Source organism: Epinephelus moara, chromosome 15, assembly GCF_006386435.1.
Source record: "Epinephelus moara isolate mb chromosome 15, YSFRI_EMoa_1.0, whole genome shotgun sequence".
NCBI lineage: Eukaryota > Metazoa > Chordata > Actinopteri > Perciformes > Serranidae > Epinephelus > Epinephelus moara.
In genome coordinates, this window is record NC_065520.1 from 6,846,083 (window position 1) to 6,866,931 (window position 20,849).

At 40.7% G+C, this 20,849-nt stretch overlaps 1 protein-coding gene and 3 non-coding genes across 7 annotated transcripts; 1 reads left to right on the forward strand and 3 right to left on the reverse strand.

Annotated features, from left to right (window-relative positions):
- The first annotated feature begins 2,732 nt into the window (after positions 1-2,732).
- On the forward strand, positions 2,733-20,518 carry LOC126401936 (rho guanine nucleotide exchange factor 7-like). Of its 4 annotated transcripts, none has more exons than XM_050063501.1 (22): positions 2,733-3,188; positions 4,685-4,768; positions 9,918-10,002; positions 10,226-10,350; positions 10,521-10,725; positions 12,081-12,172; positions 13,837-13,931; positions 14,171-14,266; positions 14,878-15,000; positions 15,095-15,233; positions 15,335-15,394; positions 15,644-15,790; positions 16,040-16,147; positions 16,241-16,319; positions 16,523-16,659; positions 16,752-16,979; positions 17,096-17,189; positions 17,369-17,458; positions 17,841-17,999; positions 18,311-18,407; positions 18,657-18,711; positions 18,847-20,518. In XM_050063501.1, exons 1-22 carry the CDS (start codon positions 3,024-3,026, stop codon positions 18,967-18,969), a joined length of 2,586 nt encoding a protein of 861 aa, XP_049919458.1. In that variant the 5' UTR covers positions 2,733-3,023; the 3' UTR covers positions 18,970-20,518. The 4 variants fall into 4 exon arrangements, with proteins under 4 accessions (XP_049919458.1, XP_049919459.1, XP_049919460.1 ...); XM_050063502.1 differs by having other exon boundaries at positions 16,061-16,147; XM_050063503.1 differs by lacking the exon at positions 17,841-17,999.
- trnai-aau (transfer RNA isoleucine (anticodon AAU)) lies at positions 5,819-5,892 on the reverse strand. Its single transcript has one exon. It is a non-coding gene; the product is annotated as a tRNA-Ile (tRNA).
- On the reverse strand, positions 6,431-6,504 carry trnai-aau (transfer RNA isoleucine (anticodon AAU)). Its single transcript has one exon. It is a non-coding gene; the product is annotated as a tRNA-Ile (tRNA).
- On the reverse strand, positions 6,839-6,911 carry trnar-ucg (transfer RNA arginine (anticodon UCG)). Its single transcript has one exon. It is a non-coding gene; the product is annotated as a tRNA-Arg (tRNA).
- Positions 20,519-20,849: the final 331 nt, after the last annotated feature.

Sequence of the window (20,849 nt, forward strand, 5' to 3'; positions counted from 1 at the left end):
GAGACAGGCGCCCCTCTTTGAGCGTGTGGGTGAGATTTGGGTCACAGATGCAGAAAGAATATGACCATGTGTGACAACAGACACAAATGTCTGGAAAAGTGCAGCCTTTGTTATTTTCAGAAAGCAGTTTGTTTCTTCTTTTGAATCAGTTTGATACTACTTACTGTCTTACTTTCATGGTGATACTATTTGTAGGATAATGCAGACACATAGATGGGAACTCACCCGTCTGTATGTTTAATCAGTGCAAATGTATTCTTGTATCAGACAGTTATAGAGAGGAGAGACAGATATCATGAACTACGTCTTCATTCCTGTTACTGACAGTCTTTACACTTTCAAGTGACGTTGTTCCACGTATCAGTACTTAGTGTGACATCCTGTTATGCGAAGTGCATTATATTTTTCACACTCACGACCCAACCTATTTTGCCTTGAACCCAGCCTGAGCTGAAACTGTACTTATAAAGCATTAATTTGACAGGGTGAAGACAAAGGGGGTGCAGAAAGCCCAAAGAGCATGGTGCATGATGAGAATTACTAACAAAATTTTTGAGTTAGAACTATTAAATTAGTTGCTGCGTTAGTTACAGTTCCTGAACTCAATTAAAAGCAGTGTTCTGCTACTTTATAATCTTGTTTTGGGGTTACATTTGGCCTAATTTCAAGGGCAAATTTTCTTCTCTTTAACTTTGTTTCTTGTCAGAGAAAATAAAGTAAAATAAAAAATAAAGTGTTGCATGGAGCTGATAGACCTCTCTTGAATATCACTACATAATTCAATAATCCATGGGGTTTATAGGGAGTTTGTGTCCAAAAGTAATGCACTTTCATACATCATTGCACTTTTTATTCACTATATTATCTTATGACTACATGTTTTCTTGCAGGGAGTAATCATTTAAGAGTGTCCAGTGTCTTTGCTTGAGTAAAATGTTGCAGGATATGTCACTGACATAAGGTTATTAATTCATTGACAACCTAATGTGAAGTGAAACCTAAACTGTCCGACAGAGGGCGCCACAGTCCATTTTGACACGCTTGATAAAAGGCTTTGAGTCAATGAATTAATAATGTCACCCCCCTGCAGTCATTGGAAGAAATCGACTTAACACGCAAGTTACGGTTCGTTGAATAAATCAGTGCATTAACACAAATTAGACCCACGGCTGACATTTTCTCAACAATAATGAGGCACTCTTCATTATTCTGTTATCTAGTAGACGCTTGATTTAATTAAGAATATTTTAATTAATTGGCTTCTTCCATCAAATTGCAGCAGTTGTACAATTTAAGACTTAATTGTAAACAATACTGAGACTAAATGTGACTACAGTATTTTGAGTGTTACATCACCGTGTGGATACATCGGCCACATATTTTCATTTTTTAGTCCATCTGTCCAACATGTCTCTGGAAAAACAGAGTAGCCTGCCGGAAAGGGAAACACTGGTACATTTCATTTACAGCCATATGGGAATTTAATCATCTATTTTAATCTCTGACTTTATCAGATGAAGCCCGTCGGCCGTCTACGCAGTGTGGTTTAATTAAGCTGTTAGTCATCAATGGGACGGTCCTGTGCTGCGCTGCGTCAAACTCATCAGTGACAGCAATGGATGAAGCGGAAGTTCGATGGATTTGTCTTCAAAGTAAAAGTGCAAAAATGACTGACACCAAAAATTAAAGTGCTGCAGTTCTGAAATGATACGTATCACACACATTTTCCTTATTATTTCCCATTAAAATTCAGTGGGTTTTCCCTCTGTCATTTTAAAAAAGTAAACTCAAAACAAAAGTAAAAAGTAAAAGTAAACTTAAAAACAGAACAGATTTACATCACTTAAAACTCAGTGACCGACAAAATACATATATAAAGGAATACAGTATGGCGCCATGAATGATATATAATTTATTTTGCAATAATTTTGTAGATGGTATGATAATAATACATATTAAATTTCCTTATTTAAGCCTTCTTCTGTAACTAAATAGTGTTCAATTCAATTCAATTTAATTCAAAGAACTTTATTTTTCCATTAGGAACTTCGTCTGTGAAGCACGACAGTGCATATTAAACAAAATAAATACAAATAGATAAATACAAATGTTAAAAAGTAGTAGTAGATATTTACTGTACCCTCCTGGACATGCATAACTTGACAGCAACTACCCAGCTTACATTTGTATGTGGGGCCCATGTGGGTAGTAAATGGGCTGAAAATTGGGCCCTATATTTGACTGTCCATGTGTTCCATATTGGCCCCATGCCAATTGCCCACATGGGTGGGTTTACCCAAGTGGGCTACGGATAAGATGCCCATTTCAGACCCATACCCACTTTGTATTCAGGTAGCCCCATCATGACCCATGTTGGGCCCACTTGGGTAAACCGATGTTGATAAATGTCATGGGCCCAATATGGAACCAGTGGACAGTTCCATATAGGGCTCATTTTGCGGCCCATTTAGTCTTTTCACTGAAATTAATTTGAATTATATTTCTCTAATTTCAGTTTCAATTTGCTGTGTCGCTGCATGTTAAGACATTTGTGTTGCCAAAACATGTCAAATAAAAAAATGTGGATAATGAAAAGGAGCAATCGTGGTGCTACAACTGGTTAAAAACAAATTGAGCTCAGATACATGCTTTTAATTGGAAAAGTGTGAGAGGAAGTGGTGTGTTACAGCGCCTCTCTTGACTCAGTGCTGCTGCTACAGTTGTGCACACAAGCAAAGGTGATGCCAACATCCGCTGAGACAGAGAGCAGTGCGGGACAATAGGAAGCTGTTAAAGGAAGGAACCACCTTTCTCACTTCCACATCTATTTTTTTTTCTATTTTAAAACAACAGCCTGTGTGATCCAACCAGTGCGCGCTGACTGTTATGTTCCAACAAGGCGGGGCTGACCCCTCCTGTCTCATTTGGACCGTCCACAAGTAGGATAGCCTGGACACTGAGGAGTGCTGCTGTTACTGCTGTTGCTGCTGCTGTTGTTGTTTTATGACATTAGAGACTCAGGCATGAATTCGGCCGAACAGACTGTAACGTGGCTCATCACACTGGGGGTCCTGGAGTCTCCCAAGAAGAGCATCTCGGATCCAGAGGCTTTCCTCCAAACGTCTCTGCAGGATGGAGCGGTGTTGTGCAAGCTGCTGGAGCGACTTAAACCCGGGACGGTGGACAAAGTAAGTGGATGGAGGGGTAGAAGACTGAGGAGAAGAAAAGAACCCATACTGAGCTAACTATTGGACATATGGGGTATTTAAAAACATGGGGAAATACATAAAAGCAGAAACACTGAGAAATCCCCTTTATCTACATGATGATTAATTAATAGTTAACATTCTTTGGCATAAGGGCACCTGAAAAAAACAATGTTTATCAGTAAAATGTTATAAGAATTTTAGAGTATCAGTGCCTTAAAAATAAGCAATAAAATATCCTAATTACAACACATTATTCATAAGAAAATATTCAGAGATCTGAGGCTTTGAAGTGTTTTTTTTTTTCTGTTTAAAAAAATCTAAACTGAAAGGAAATTAACATTTTAGGCACTTGTAGAGACTGAAATTGTTGTCGTATTACATATAAATCCATTTACTATATCACCTACCTGTTAACGCTACAACCTCAATAAACAGTCTATAGATAATCATAATATTGTTTATTTTTACTGTAGCCACATTGTTATGCTTACCTTTATGTGCTTTTCTTTTAATGTCAGTTGGTTTAATTCTCATTTTTCACTACTATTCAGGTTATCTGACTTTTTACATATTTATAATTTTCTCTTATTTCTATTTATTTTAGGGGAAAATATAAAAAGGGACAAATACATGCATGTTCCTGCAAAAATTAAGTTACGCAAATACATTTCTGTCGTATTTATAATAGGCTACCGATAGAAATACTGCAATACAACTTGCATTATGAAATGTATGGGCTAATTCTACCACTAATTGGGCCACTGGCTGTCAGGGCTCATAGATCCACTGGTCCTAACAAGCAGTGATATTGCTACAGCCTCCTACTTTACTGCATATGCTTCCTGTTGCTTGTTACTGCTGGGGCTGTAATAGGCTTTATCAAATGCCAGTATTTTGAATCTCTCTCTCTCACACACATACATGTACACACACACACACACACACACACACACACACACACACATACATATACACACAATGGACCATGAACCTGTCAACGTCATATCCTCCTGGCTTATCCAACTTCCCTGAGAGATTGTAGATCTCCATCAAAGTAGCTTCAGTTAGCTGCAGAGTGAGACAGTGCTTCTTTCAAAATAAAAGCATATCACGCTATAGGTATATAAAATATTAAAATGATACCTCAGAATTCACTGAAAATGACAGATATCCTTGACCACAATAAAAAAGTGTATAACTACTTACAATGGTAATGTATTTTTTAGTGAAAGTATAATTTTAAACACAAAATGTTTGAAACGTCTCTCAATTATTGCTTTACTTTGAAAGTTGTAACCGGAAGTTATCTTATTACGCTAGCTAGCTTGATACTGGTGAGCAGCAAGTGGCAAGTGCACTAGCAACGCCTGTAATAAGATTGTTTTCATGCGGAAAAATCCTAAACACTTTTCTTAAGAGTTTATTAATATTTTATCTCAGTATTTAAAGCTAATTCAGGCACTTTTTGTGTGTAGTTTTTCCAGGAACCGAGGGGCGAAAGCGAGTGTCAGAGGAACATCACCGAGTTTATTAAAGGCTGCGGGGCTTTCGGTGTGGAGGTGAGTTAATATATCAATAATGCATTACTTACACAGCATGAAGCCTAGAAGACAGATAACCCCATACCAGCAACTTACAGACCTATTTATCCTGTAAACCACCTTGTGAAAAATATCTGTCGTTCTGTTTATGAGTGACGTCTTCATGTTTGGCCGTTACTCCTGTTAACGGCACGAGACAGCAACAGGTAGTACACTCACGAGCGACCTGTATGGAGGCAGTTATGAGTGAATATGGCTTTGTTGGGATTTTTCATCACGATATTCGTTTAAAATTTGCAATTAAAATACAAAAATGTGTTTGTGTTAAACACTTTGTATTGTATTGTCTACGTGACGAACACAAAGGTGAGCTCCACTGAGTGATTCACAAGATAAACACAGACCATAATGTGTGTTACTCATATCCTCAGGAGCAAAGTGGGAGTGTTTTTAGTACTGCTTTCTGATATGTGTTTTAGTTCTTATAAATGTTTTGAATGCTCTTTCTTGTTTGTCATAGAAACTGTCAAATATAAGGTGGGAATCAGTAAATCAAAACAGGTAGTAGGGTGCGTGCATGTGTCTGAGTGCTTGCACAACAGTGGGATTAAGCCAGGCAAAGCAGCCTACTATTTCAGGATGTGTTGTTGTTGTTGTTGTTGTTGTTTTTCCAAAATTTATTTCACAATTAATCAGGGCCCGATATATTGGAAACGTTTCTTTGTTCGCATTCAGGTGTGACCACATGCCAGCTCTGTGTCAGTCAGGGTTGCAATGCTATTGCTGAGACAGTTTGATAACTGTCTCAGCAAATATCGCAGTTTCATAGTATCGTGGTATACAGAATTACAGAGTTATCATTATTAAATGAATGAAAACAGAAGGATTATAAATGTGTAAAAAAATCTGACAGGCAGTTAAGGAGGAAAGGAGTTGTGCATGTGCAAGTGAGATTCTCTGTCACTGGTTGTATTTCTTAATATTGTAGATAAGAAAATGTACACAAAGTGATATTCATATATTTTTGACCACTGATGCAGACTAACTGATTTGTTATGCTACTGTCACTGACCAGTATGGGGGTTGAACCCATGACCCTGGTGTTATTAGCACCACGCTCTAACCATCTGAGCTAACCAGCCTTCTTTTTGTTATGTGCTTTACGAAATTAGTTTCATAAATTAATCAGTATGGTAACTGTGTCAGTAAATATCATGAACGTGTTCGGGGAGAGTGTCCCAGAGGGAGGGGGTGCTTATGGAGAGGGCTTTGTCACCCCAGGTCTGAGGCTTGGTCCTGAGTGGTGGAGTCAGGAGGTTGGCATCGAAGGAGCAGAGACTATGGGAAGGAGTGTGGCAGTGGAGGAGGTTGGTAAGGGAGCTAGGAGGGGGCATGGTTATGGAGGGCTTTATAAATAAAGAGAAGAACTTTGAATTGGATGCATTTTGGGACAGGGAGTCAGTGGAGGTTCGGGAGGATAGGGGTGATGTGATTGCAGAAGCGGGGATGGATGAGCAGACAGGCAGTGGAGTTCTGGAGGTATTGGAGTTTATTTAGGACTTTGGATGATGTACTATAAAGATTGCTGTTACAGTGGTAGATCAGATGTCCACAGTATGACATTCTATTTTCTGCTGCAGATGCATAAAAATAACTTTATTTTTGTTGGGCTGCTATCACTGGCCAGTATGGTGATTGAACCCATGACCTTGGTGTTATTAGCACCACGTTCTAACCATCTGAGCTAACTGGCCTTTTGTTGTTTTGTGTTTTACGAAATTTGTCACGGAATTAGTCAGGGACAAAACAAAAAAACATTGCATTCATTTTGGATGTTTAGTCAAGTGTGATCACTATCCGGGTTAGCATGTGTGGAGGGTTTATATCGTAAACTGCTTGGCTCAAATGGGAGTTAGTTACCCACAGTGTGCATACTATTTGTTTCTGGAGAGCAAAATACTTTGTATTATCTCAAAGCATTACAGACTTACCCCAATGTGTAATGTTTGCATTTTGCGAAACAAAGTGGCATCCACAGCACTATTCCAGCCACTCTCCTCACCATGATAGTAAGGAAACATGAACTTTCAACCACGAAGGGACTCGAACCCTCAATCTTCTGATCCGAAGTCAGACGCCTTATCCATTAGGCCACGTGGTCATATAAAAGCTTTTGCTTTACAATTGAGCAATAGCATTTTTCCCTAAATAGTCCATGAAAACTGTGTTTAGTTGATTTATGTTACTAAATGTTTGTTTCTTAGCCATTCAGACATCTAAACTCATTGATATAGTGTTAAATATAAAAGTGAAATGTGCTCAAGAGCAGCCTGGAAAGGTTTTTCTTATGAGTAAATATGGCTGTGGTGGAAATTTATTTTCCAGTCAGAAAGCTGTGTAGTTTTGCAGAATTGTTTGGCACAGAAACTCTCAGCTGTAAAGTTGGAAACATTGAAATCGACACAGTATGTTTGGTATGTTTGTCTAAAAAATGTCTGTATTGTTATCAGAGCTCAAAAACATGTAGTAGGGTGTGTGCCTGTGTCTGTGTGTTTGCACAACAGTGGTCAAGCCAGGTTATGTCCTGCCCCAGAGTGGGTGTGTAGAGAGGGCTGGTGAGTAGTGTGGTACAAAATGACAACACACACTCTCTCACTCACTCACACACTCAAACACTATTGATCTTAGTCATGGAAAAAGCCATGTAATTATGGAAAAGAGCAGATTATGCAACACAGGAGTCCTGGGCTGTGGAGCTGTAACAAGGTTTTGCTCCCAACTTGGAAAATGATTTTGATGTCCCTGAAAGCCCAGTCAGTAAAAAAAAACACTGGCTTTGAGCCAAATCTTGAATCTGTGGCAAAGGAGAAATGGAAAGAGTATGAAATGATGAAATAGAGGAGAGGAGAAAGGGTGGGCTGACGTAATGCGACACACCAGGCAGTCAGTGGATTTTCCAATCAGGTTGATTAGAGGCATGTCAGCCATGTTGCTGGAAGCCAAGGCCTCCATTACCAGCAGCCTGACTGACATCAGCGTAGTAACTCTCCCAGACAGTCATCGGACAAGCAGAGGACGAGCCAGGTTGTCGGTCCAATAGAGCGCGAGTACAGAGTGGGCTGCAAGTGGCAGTGTGAGTGTGGTTGAGTTCTGACTTCATGATAATCAGAGCAACACAATTAATTGGATCATAAATTTGGCTTCTGCTATTAATTAAACTTAATCGGGTGGGATATTGATTCTGTGCATTAAGAGTCTGCTGCAGTAAATCAAGCGCTCCCTTTTGTCAGGTAAGCCGCACAGGCATTTGTTTTAAGCATGCTGTGATTATATGCTCTCTGCTTCTCACAGCTGCACGTGCACAACCTGCAAGATGAAAATAGTTAATAATATCCTTTATTTGGTTGTTAACTGCAGTGGCATTATTTATATTACTTATATTTAACTTCATAAAGACATTAATTTCATGACAACTATTCATTTTCATTCAAAAATGTACATAATTAAAGCAAGTTTTACTTTATTAAGTACAATGTGAAGGTAAGGACAGTTCTCTCTCTCAGGTGCAGTAAATGTAATGTGTTCTAAAGATGAAAAAATAATTTAAATAATAAATAATCTTTTATTTAGAATTACAGGAATGTAACTCCTTGTAATACTTGACTCTGATCAGAAATCAGCAGCAGCTCACGTAATTGAAATTCACGTACAGGGTGAGATGTACTCTGTGTTACTGAACCTGTTGAGGTCATGTCTTACTTCGTGATGATGACCAATTATATTGCATGAAATCTAAAATGAAACTAATTTTTGCGTGGATCAATAAAGTGTGATCTAATATTTCAATATCAAATGGACTTTTTCCTCCATTAGTGAGGTATAAGATCCTCTGCAAATGCCTTGCTGTGTCACCGACACTCTACATGTGGTTCTCAGATTTCAGTCATTTCCATTGATACATTATTGTACCTAAGGGAGCGGCAGCTAAATATCCAAACTGTGTGCAAACGTAACTCAAGTGCTGATACATTTCTACTGCGGCAGTGACTCAAAAGCCTCATGTTGTATCTCGGACCAGTGCCAGTGGGAAGGATGGAAGCGTGTATTAACTGTTGGGTCCATACTGCTCTGACTACTAATCAGCCTGTGAATATAAATCAGATGAAGTGGGTTCTTAAAAGCAGGACTACATTAAACACCGGTGTAGTTTTATCGGTATATTAAAGAGACACAATCTGAAAAGAAATTGGGATATAGGAAATCTTAATGTTCAGCTATTTCTGGCTGCTCTCAGCATGTAACCTTGGACATTTAAAGGAGCAGTGTGTAAGATGTAGGGAGATTTAGTGACATCTAGCAGCAAGGATTGCAGAGTGCAACCAGATGAAAGTTCTCCCGGTTAGAATTCCTTCTGTGTTGTTGAGGAAGTTTACACGGGAGCTGAATTATCCACAAAGGTCTCATACTTATTTACCATTTCTGCCAATATATTCCCCTAAATCCTGCACACTGGACCTTTAATTTGAAATAGCTGTCAAATCAGGATGTTTCAGCTCTGACATTTACGCAACATGTTGCTCCACCTTCACGCCTTGGGAATGTAGAAGGCAGTCAGTGTGTGGTATACACAAGATTAGGGGCTTCAGAGGTATTTTGATTATGGCTGTGTGTGTGTGTGTGTGTGTGTGTGTGTGATGGGGAGATTACAAGGGGAAGCTCAGACTTTTAGTAATCCTGCTCCAGACTGCAGTTGGAGCAGGGATGTAAACCCCCATGAAACTAAGTATTTCTTTATTTTTAGGTTCTTTGACTGTAAGTTGTCATGATGTAAATTTGTAATGAGAACTGATGCAAGCTAATTAAGGATAGGGTAAAGAAACAAAACCACAATTTTTAAACCATATTGACATGATGTGTTTTAGAAAATTGTTTTTCATTGTAGTTATAATGATCATGAGTTAAAGGTCTTTCTATTCCCACCACATCTCTGCGTGAGATACTTGCATGCAAATGTCAGGAAGGTTGCTTTGTGTCCTTGCTTCATGAATTTTATATGAATGTTTGTACACTACATGCTTTTCTTTTCTCCTCTTTCTCAAACTCCTCTTTGCTTTACTGCTGTTTTAAAATGTATATTATATTATTGATTTTGTTTTCTCCCCTTCAGCCTTTTGAGGTCAATGACCTCCTGCAGGGACTCAACTTCTCCAAGGTCCTAAACTCCTTGGTTGCCCTCAACAAAGCTACTGAAGGTAAGATGGTTGTTTTATGTGTATTTTTTAAGGCACATTTTTCACTGTTTTCAGTTTTCTGCTTTAGTTCTTCTTACTTTTTTTATTTCTTATTTATGATATTCTAATATATGCTCTGCTCTTTAGGTTTATTGTTAGTGTTAGTATCTTTACCTTACCAGGGTATTGAATTTTACATCTTTTGATTGTTTAACTCGACTGTTAACTGAAGCACTGTGTGCAGATTTAAGAGTTTCTGAGGACAGTGTGTGTGTGCCGCACTCCTCCCACTTGAGGATCAAGTCATTTGACTCTCTGAACACTCAGAGTCGCTCCTCCAAAGTGCTGCAGCCTCAGTACCGCAGCCTGGTGAGTTACCATGACAACGACAGCAACACATCTCATGAGTATTTTGACAGTAGACAAACACTGAGTGGGGTCAGATGTACAAAACTGATACCAGTCTGTTATGAAAACTTAGAAATTCATGTTTTTATGCACAGATTCAGTCAGCTCGTTGTAATTCTCCTCTTCCTCAGGACATGTCGGAGGGCAGTGGGTGCGGCCACGTGCTGGTCAAGGCGCGCTTTGCTTTCCAGCAGACCAATGAGGACGAACTCTCCTTCTCCAAGGGCGACATCATCAGCGTGAGCCGACAGGAGGATGGGGGCTGGTGGGAAGGCTCGCTCAACGGCAACTCTGGATGGTTCCCCAGCAACTATGTACGGGAGCTGAAGGGAAGCGGTGGGTGCAGCTAAAATAAACATTTGAGTCACACACGACTGTATATCAAACATTATAGTACAGCCAATCCTTCCAGTATGAATTTGAAGTGTGTGAAATTGTCTCAAAGTGGTGACACACACATGTTAAGGACATATACTGGGCTAATTATCCTTGAAACGTACTGTAACTGAGAGCTAATTTGTATGTAGCTCGCATTTTGGATCATTAGATGAGACATTTTTCACTTCTGTAAATCTTGAGACACAAACATATCTGAAACTTTCAACTTATTTTGATTTTTGCGTCAAACAGTTTATTCACAAGTGTGATTTTTTTCCATCAAAAATGTGAGATAATTGCTGCACTTGCACACTTTGCATCTCTGACTTCAAATTGACCACAGTTGAGGCTGCTAACTGCTGCCTCCCGTGCTTGTACGAGCCATATCCTCGTGGTCTGATTGTGATGGTTGGTTGTGCTGCTTTCTGAGGAGGGAAGGCAGGAGCGAAGGAAGGAAGCTCCACAAGCACACAAAGACAGGAAGCGCCAGGCCTGCTGTATAGAAAGGCACTTCCTGACTTGAAGCTTACAGCTGAAAACAAGGACCATGATAACAGCGCTCTGAGGAATGGCAGTAAATTCATATGACCGGTGGGAGTTGTGTGATGTGAGAGATAGCAGATTAAAACGCATGATGGTCTGCGGTTGTCTGTCAAGTAAACAGCGGTGAAATGGAGGCTGTGTGTGCCTGTTGTCTGGGTTTACTGACACAAATTATTGATATTGAGACTGACACATGAAAAGAGAAGCTATAGGTTATATAGCAGTCTTTGGACCTTCCTTTGTGTCTGCTCTAATACACAATCAAAAGAAGATCTAGGCAGAGAATATCTCTTTGTTTCTGTAACTGCACCCTAATTGTAGTTTACTTCCTCTCGTCAGTCAGATAAGTCTAAAAGTACATTAAACGGCTCGTTATTTAGGAAACACTCGTCGGTCTTTCTGCTTTACGTTGCAATGTCTGCAAAGGACAATGAACTGAAGGATATGACAGCATGCTCTATTATTGGCCATACAATGTTAAAAAAAGAAAAAAAACAGGACAGTGAAATGACATGTTGGAGTCAGTATGGTAAAGAGTTCAGTCATTGGTCATCCTACATTTTGTACATTAAAGGGACACGACATCACCCTGCAACCCAGTTCTTATATTTATTCCAAACCAAACATAAATATGTAATAACTGACACGTATAGAGACGAGCAGAACATGTGCTCATTTAAAACTTTTAGCACTTAAGGTGTAACTTGCTTACACCTTGTTCTTGTCTCCATTTGATATTTGAATTGTTTTCTCCTTCTGTCTCCTTTTAGACAAGACATTAGACAAGCCAAAGTCTGGGACACTGAAAAGCCCCCCCAAAGGTTTTGACACCACCATCATCAGTAAGACCTACTACAATGTGGTGAGCATCATACTCTTATAAAAGTGTGTGTGTGTGTGTGTGTCTGCATGCATGCATGACCAAATATTCTCACAGTCATGGAAAGAGGAAGAAAATCTACCGTTTCTCAGTTCTACCAGAATAGTTTCAGACTATAATTATCATGTTGAATTTGAATTAGGTCTGGTTTATTCATGATACATGTTAGACTTCTGGGGTAATTAATTCTGAAGATATCATTACCCAGAAATGTAATAAACATCTCCTTATTTATGGTTTCTATCTCTCATTAGAGTGATGGAGTGAACCAGATTAACAGATAGTTCTCACACGTGTGTCTGCTTCTGTGCAATCAATTATTTTTCATCTGCACATCCAGTAATGATTGTGTAGCTGTGTCTGCCTGTCCGTGTGTATAAGCATGTGATGGTGTGTTGAGTGTGCATGGCACCCCTGTGTGAGTGTGTGTGAGAGTGCAGCAGATGTAATGTAGGTTACTTCTTCCATCCCAGTGGTTTCTGGGGCAGCCTTGCCCCAGGGTTGGCTATGGCCTGTATGTGTGTGTGTGTGTGTGTGTGTGTGTGTGTGTGTGTGTGTGTATGTGTGTGTTTTAATAATGCAACAAGCTGCCACAGTCTCTCCAGGCAGTCCATTTTCATTTGGGGTACCTGAGTGTCTCTCACAGACCCTGCCTCAAGTCAAAGCTGTTCTCAGACTGAAACGCAAAACAAAAAATGATATGAATAAAAAAGTTTTTGTCTTTCTTCTAATGGACACAAGAGAAGCTTGTATAAGTCGAAGATGTAGCCTTTGGGCTTTTTTCTTTGTGTGTGTTTGTGCTGTTTTTTAAGACCAGGCCATGACCATTTCAAATTTGAAAACACCAGTGTTTTTTTAAACCAAAATTTTGTTCCCACTGCCTGCACTGAGCTCCTCTCTGTATCCTCTTACACATCAGTTTGCCATTCTTCTTGTAGCTTATACCTCTTATTATATTTCGCCAGAATGTCTGCCGTGTATCCATGTGTCCAGGATGTTGAAATCTTCCTGGACACGTGGACCTGCATCAATTTGTCCTAACAGAAACCCTGAGGGGAGACACAACACGTGTCTAGAACGCAACAATTTATTACCAGAACTCTCATTCCTGAGAGGCTGTGATGTTGTGGAGAGATTAGCCAATTAGCCTGTAGCGTCAGACGCATGGAAAGCAACTCGAGCCGGTGTTACAGCTCCCATAGGGTCTGATATCGCTCTCCATTATGCATCTCCTGGTAATAATCGAACAGCTCATAGAGTCATTTTGCCTTAGCAGGATGTTGTTGGCAGCAGGTCTTGTCTTACTTCTGGACGTGTGTTCATATTGATGTCAACAGCATAAAGAAAACAAATTGTTGGACTTACGACTTTAAAATATTAATATTTTCCTTTGTACTAATAATTAGAAAGGATATTTGGAGTAATGTTACATTGTATTTTAAGTGTAATATGTTAAAGTTGCTTTAAACCGAGCATACCTGGTGCACAAAAGTTGTATTATCAACTGGGTATTGTTATGAGCAAGAGCATACACCACTGCCATTTATAACTGCACTCATATCCCTCTCCATTACTTATTCTGTATATCACTCACTGCATTTAATATTAAAGCCTCTGTGTGTATTTGTGGTCCGTGTCTCTGTCAGGTCCTGCAAAACATCCTGGAAGCAGAGAGTGAGTATTCGAGGGAGCTGCAGAGTCTCCTGGGCTCTTACCTGCGCTCACTTCACCCCACAGACAGGTGGAGTTATTTTTACACTTTTACTGTTTTATTCAACACAGTCAGACTTTATAGGCAGCGCTACGCACACTGGCATATCTGTTGCAACACCTATATTATCTGTCAAGTTTTAGAGAGTGTAAGAACTCATATATGCTGCATATTTAATGCACATTTTACAAAATGCATGAATTATTATCCTTATATATTGGTGCTCCTCTCCTCTTTTCTCCTCTCCTCCCCTCTCCTCCGTTTTGCAGACTCAGCAGCATTGACATCGGTCACATTCAGGGAAATCTGGAGGAGATCTCGACCTTCCAGCAGATGTTGGTTCAGTCCTTGGAGGAGCATACAAAGTCAGTGCACTGATCTGTCTGCTACAGATGCCACTGAAACATGATAAACAATTTCTATGATACTATAATGGACATTTTTCTTTATTTTCTGCCAGGTTACAGACCAAATAGTTAATCAATTTGTCATGAAAACGATTGGTTGGTAGTTGATAGTGTATATATCGTACTAGGTTCACTGAACACAGTTTGACAGGTGAGCATAAAAGCTCTCATAGAGTCTCTAACTCTTCTCTCTGAAACCTGCACAAAACCCTGATAAACAGCTCAAGCTAACATCCTGTTTAACTTTCAAATACATCCTCTGGCTTCCCTTCAAAAAGGAGGGGGGCAGGCGAACTGTAGCTCAGACCTGATAGCGGCCTGAGTAGAGCTTAATGGAGGCAGTTATTAAAGCTACAGAGACATCTAGTGGTAGACTCATGTAATAGTCTGTTTATCTGAGCCCTGTGTGATCGCAACGTAGAGAGACTTCTTTTTAAAGGATTTTTCCTCTGTATTACACATCCTGTATTAAATCCTATAATTATCATCTGTTTAAATCTTTACCTTAATGTGTGATTTATTGCTGACAGTGGCAGTCGATATCTAATGGATGTCATTTGTGTGTGTAGACTCCCAGAGAACCAGCAGAGAATCGGGGGGTTCTTCTTGAATCTGATGCCCCAGATGAAGATCCTCTATGTGGCCTACTGCTCCAACCACCCGTCTGCAGTCAACATACTCACACAACATAGGTACAGTCAGAGATGTGCTGTGTTTTGTGTTTGCAGGCCTGTATTTTTTCTTGTGAATATATTTTGTATATTTGTATGTGTGTGTGCATCACAGTGAGGAGCTAGGGGAGTTCATGGAGTCAAAGGGGGCGTCCAGTCCTGGGATCCTCACTCTGACCACCAGTCTGAGTAAACCCTTCACCAGACTGGAGAGATACCCAACGCTGCTGAAAGAGCTGGACAGACACATGGAGGTTAGTTTAAACCTACCTGTCTGTGTTATTGTCCAAATAAAGCAATACATTAAAAAAAATCCCATTAATGTGTTCCTATACTTTCTTTTTCTTTGTCTCAGGACCAGCACCCTGACAGAGCTGATCTCATTGCTGCCATGATGGACTTTAAAACCCTTGCGGTAAGATACAAGCACACAGACACATAGATGGATCCTATACGTAGCAAACACCAGAAGACTTTGAAAAGGCTTTTAAAAGACTAAAGTCTGATATTGTCTCACATCTAAAGACAATGTGAGTTTTTAGTCACACACTGTAAGATTTTGCAAAGACTGGGGATCTTGCAGGGTCATTATTTGCAAGACAACATTTATTAGACAACATTTGCATTTATTTGTCTTTGAATGCTTCTCTGTATGTGTGCTTAGGCAAAGTGCCAGGAGGTGAGGAAGAAGAAAGACCTGGAGTTGCAGATATTAACGGAGCCAATCAGAAACTGGGAGGGGGATGACATCAGAACCCTCGGCCCTGTTCTCCACATGTCCCAGGCTACGGTCCACACGCAGAACTGTCAGGTACTGATCACAGTTTCCAAACAGTTGACCCAAGGAGGCTTAAAAGAGAAGTCATGGCATCATATAGTGTGATATAACAACACATGCACAGTCACACCTGGTCTGCACACGCTGAGAGACTCACTGGCTACCGCACGATCATACAAGATGGGAATGATTGGATCATTTCACTGAGGTGTCGGTCGGCCTTGGGTCAAAAATTGCCTTGAGTTTTCCTGAACAGGTGTAATGTGAATGTACGTAAAAAAGTATGTCGTTTTTGATTTTCAGGAGTCAAACGAACGCTACCTCGTCCTCTTCCCTCACACCCTGCTCATGCTTTCTGCCAGCCTGAGAATGAGTGGATTCATCTATCAGGTAAGTCATACTGTCTTTCTCGGCAGCATACACATGTGATTTGGTCCTTGGTCCACTAATTTATACACTGTGTGTTTGTGTGTGTCTCCACAGGGAAGGATGCCACTGACAGGGATGCTCATCTCCAGAATAGAAGACGGGGAAACCCTGAAGAATGCATTTGAAATATCCGGTCAGCCCTTTCTCTTTAGCTGGTTCTAATTGTTTAAGACAAGATCACTTCATCCTGATTTTAGCATGGCATCACAGGCAGATTCCTGTTGACTGTGCTTCCTTTATACTGGAATCTGTGACATCTTTAAAAGCAGCACCATCACTCAAGTAAGAAAACAACTGTGTGTTTGTCTGTGTAACCTCTGCCTGTTTGTTGCTCAGGTGGCCAGTGTGAGCGCATGCAGGTGGCATGTAACAGTCAGCAAGAACTACAGGACTGGCTCGACCTCCTCACCAAACACACACACACTCCAGCCTCGCACACACACTCGCACAAGCCCCAGTCCGTCTGTCACACAGTAAGTCTCAACGAACCAGTCGATCAGTTGAACCTCATGCAGTATCTGTCTCTCTTTCCTGTTTTCTACAACCTCTCCTCTGCTTCTCCCAGCTGCCCTCTCACCCAGCCACTCCATCCAGACACTCGGAGTCTCGTGGAGCGAGTACAGGAAACACCTACCACACCCTTCCCCATCCTTCTTCATTTGGGTCCACCCTCAGCAGCAGCAGTCCCATGTGGGGGCCCCTGGAGCAACCGAGCACCCCTAAACCCTGGAGCCTGAGCTGCCTTCGCCCTGCGCCTCCACTCCGGCCCTCAGCTGCTCTCTGCTTCAAGGAGGTGCTCAACATTGGCATATCAAAATGTGTCCTAAGTGTTTTTGAGGATGTTTTTGAGACCATAGTGAACAGTTTGATTGATTCCTCCTGTACATATTTCTGTATCTTTGTTTGTAGGATATGAGTAAGAGTCCAAAGAACATGAAAAAGCTGCTACCTAAGAGAAAGCCAGAGAGGAAACCTTCAGAAGAGGACTTCACTGTCAGAAAAAGTAAGTATGCAACTCAGCAAATACACCACCCCAATAGCAAGGGGAACAATTTGTCCTCTAACTGTTAAGAAAGCTGTGGGAGATGTTCTTTGAAATTCACTGGTGCAACAAAAACGCTGTCTTTCCTCCCCCTTCCTCCACCATCTCACCTCTCTGTCTGCCCTGTCCTTGTGTCTCAGGTACAGCGGCTCTAGAGGAGGACGCTCAGATACTGAAAGTGATCGAGGCCTATTGTACCAGCGCCAAGACACGACAGACTCTCAACTCAAGTGAGTGCACACACACATCCTCGTACTCACATACATGCTCACGCACTGTCTCATTGCTAACCCTTGTTTGTTCTCTGCTGTCAGCTCTAACAATGTTTTCTCTTCTCTCTCTTTTTATGTCTTTCCTGCTACCCTCCAAATATTTCTTTCATTAACTCCTTCATCCATATGTTTGGTTTCATTGTCCTTCGTTTATTCTGAATGATGTCTTACCCTTGCTTTCTTGAATTTGACATGATTTTTCCCACACAAATTGTTTTCATTTTATTTCAAATGTCCCATCATCCTTTATCCGATATGGTTTATACTCCTCTATTCATTCCCCCCACATTCAATTTGGTTTGTTCCAACCCCGTCTATTACTGGTTACGTTATGGTACAGCCTGGCAAGGGACCGACCTCATGCACAACCATGTGCTCGCTGACACCAGCCTCACCATCGCTGGTTTCCCCGGCAACCTGCCGTGTTCCGACCAGTCAGAGGACTCGGATTATGACAGTCTCTGGACCGCACATAGTTACAGGACTGCCTCATTTTCTCGTAAGATATCGGTGTCCGAACAATAGACACGCTAGTGAGCCGGCTAGATACAACTTAGGATAGACGTATATAACTGTGTATCTTCCCAGCCTTTGACCTGCTGTGTGTCAAGTATTTGTCTGAGTGTATGAGCCTGTATGAGCCCCATAGTACAGTCTATTTAATGGCTGGATGTGTTGTAACTGCAACCTGGAACCCCATCAGTGTCCAAGCCTATCTATGATGTCGTCCCCTTTGAAGTTAAAATGTATGTTTGTGTGCATGTGCATGCGCAAGGTTTAAAACTTACACTGTTTTCACTGTTCAATCAGGGTCCAGCAGGAAGGATGTACACATGTTGTTCCCAGACGAGGAGAAGATCATAGTGGAGGAGACCAGGAGCAACGGACAAACTGTGGTGGAGGAGAGGTGAGAGACGACAGGGGAAAGGTGTGCTTATTGTGTGTTAATGCAGGTAAGTGAGGCTGTGACAGTGGTCCCTGTGGGGAAGAAGAGTTGCTGCAGCAGCTCTAGTACAAATATAGAAAGGGTTGCCAAGTGTCAAAGTGCAACGTAGGACATAGCAAAAATACAAAACATGCAATATATGAAATGAGACATTGTGTGAATGAAGCTGCAGTCAGGGTGTGATACAGTAAAGCTGATGTGTTCCTGCAGGAGTCTGGTGGACACTGTGTACAGCCTGAAAGATGAGGTCCAGGAACTCAAACAGGTGAGTCTGTAGTTTATAAAAGGTGTTACTAACTGGGACTTCTTATCAGGTTTCATATTTGTTTTTTTCATACTGGTGCTCTTTATCCTTTCATCCTCCTCTCCTCTGTCTTCTGTCTTTGTGTCACGTCTCCAGGACAACAAGAGGATGAAGAGGACACTGGAGGAGGAGCAGCGAGCGAGGAAAGAGCTGGAGAGGATTGTCAGGAGAGTCCTGAAGAGCATGAACGACCCAACCTGGGACGAGACTAACCTCTGAGATCAACATGTGTCTGATCATAACGGACGAGACCGACGTCTGACTTTGAAACGACCAAATGAGCTGTTGTTCATCCGGCGTGGACACAAGCTGCCAATACTTCATTCAACATGTCCTCACCTGCTTTGACCTTCACAGTGACCTGTCTGTACCAAACTGTGGACCAAGAGGAAACACCTGCCAGCCATTAGCAAAGCCATCCCAACTGACCGTAAAGCTGTGATGCCAAATTAGCTGGTAGGCATGATGACGTCACTTCCTGTCACGCTCCTTTACTTCTTTCAACAACCTTCTGTGGAGCACTGACAAACCAATAACTTTCCCTCATCCACGCGTGTTTGTTGTAATCCCTCCTTGTGCTTATTTGCATTAAGTGTGAGATTTAACCAGTATTTTATTGACTGAACTGAAGACCTCTATTTCTATTTTATGATATAAGTTACTGAGTCGAACAAACTATTAAGTTAGTTTATTTGTTATATCAAACACAAATTGTTGTCGGAACCAAATTTTAAAGTCAACCTAAATTTACCAGCACTCTTCAGTGACAGGATGAGATTAAAGTTCTCTGTGCGATGTAAAGATCATCGCAACTGTGATGAAGAACACCAAGCTTTACATTTTGGAACAGACCACCAAATTACTTTGTGGATCCACTGCATTGCTTCATGGGATACGAAGCAGATACCACGTCTCAAAAATGTGACGTACTGTAAAATCATCTTGTTATTGTCAAAGGGAAGCAGGAGGGAGATCTTCTCAGGAATTTACTCGTCCATCAGGGAGTTTCAGCTTTCTGCTCCAGATTAACTTCTATTTCAAATTTCATATTTTTGCAGATAGACACTCCAAACAATATTTAAAGGTTCAGGATGATTTTGAATCGTGTTATTTTCAAATAGAGACACAGTCAGAAACTGCACTGAACTCATACAGAGCACCAAGTCACACAGATACCATCACAGCTCATTTTCAGTTTGTCTTAACCTACAGTGACTCAGCTCGCTGCTCTTTCTGTTCCTAAACCAAAGCAATACAACACTGGAAACTGTTTTTTTAATGATGTTTATGATGTCAATATGCAACTTACTGTAGAATGTTTTCTTATTTTTATATTTGTGATTGTGTTTTTACTGTTATCAGCTGCTTTTGATTTGTAACACCACTTATTTTCTACTTGACCTGGTTGATCACACTAAAGATGATTTGTACAGAGAAGCAGCCTATTTCTCATCAACGTCAGGAGACGTGCCTTGGGGAGAAGAACATTTCCTTTGCTAAAGTTACGAAGCATCAAAACTTCACCAACTGAAATAGGCCTATAACTGAAATTAGAAACCACGCTAATGCAAGCTATGTAATTCAGTATGTCAATTATTGATTCTAACTTATGTATTTAACTGAGAGTGACTGATGTAAATGTATTGTGTGTTCAGTTGTTACAATAATGAAGGTGATTACACTAGTTACTATGACAAGAATCATCCCCCCTCTATTTATTTATTTCACCCATTTGTCTGTGAATAAAATGTTGACTCAAACAGTTGAATCTTCTGTCTCTAGTAGATCTTTATCTCTGTTTTGTTGTTCAAATATTTTTACTGAGGTAATATTTCAAATGCAGGACGTTGACTTGTAACAGAGTATTTTCACAGAGTGGTATTAGTTACTTTTACTAGAGTAACGGATTTAAATACTGAAAGACTCCACTCACATAACATACCTGCTGCTGTCAAAGAGCAGGTGAGATAATAACACACTGTTAAAATCCCCAAATATGAGCCCAGTTATTAATGCAGTCAGTTTCCTCTGCTGAGCCAAGCTTATCCAAAGCTGCGTTCAACCATGGGACAGCAACGTATAGGTGGTCTTGCTGTCAT

Bases quoted from the DNA above. Each gene is read 5' to 3' on its own strand.
- LOC126401936 (XM_050063501.1), top strand. From the start codon at position 3,024: ATGAATTCGGCCGAACAGACTGTAACGTGGCTCATCACACTGGGGGTC. The intron at 4,769-9,917 runs GTGAGTTAATAT...TCTCCCCTTCAG, and splicing joins GCGGGGCTTTCGGTGTGGAG to CCTTTTGAGGTCAATGACCT. The intron at 14,267-14,877 runs GTCAGTGCACTG...TTGTGTGTGTAG, and splicing joins TCCTTGGAGGAGCATACAAA to ACTCCCAGAGAACCAGCAGA.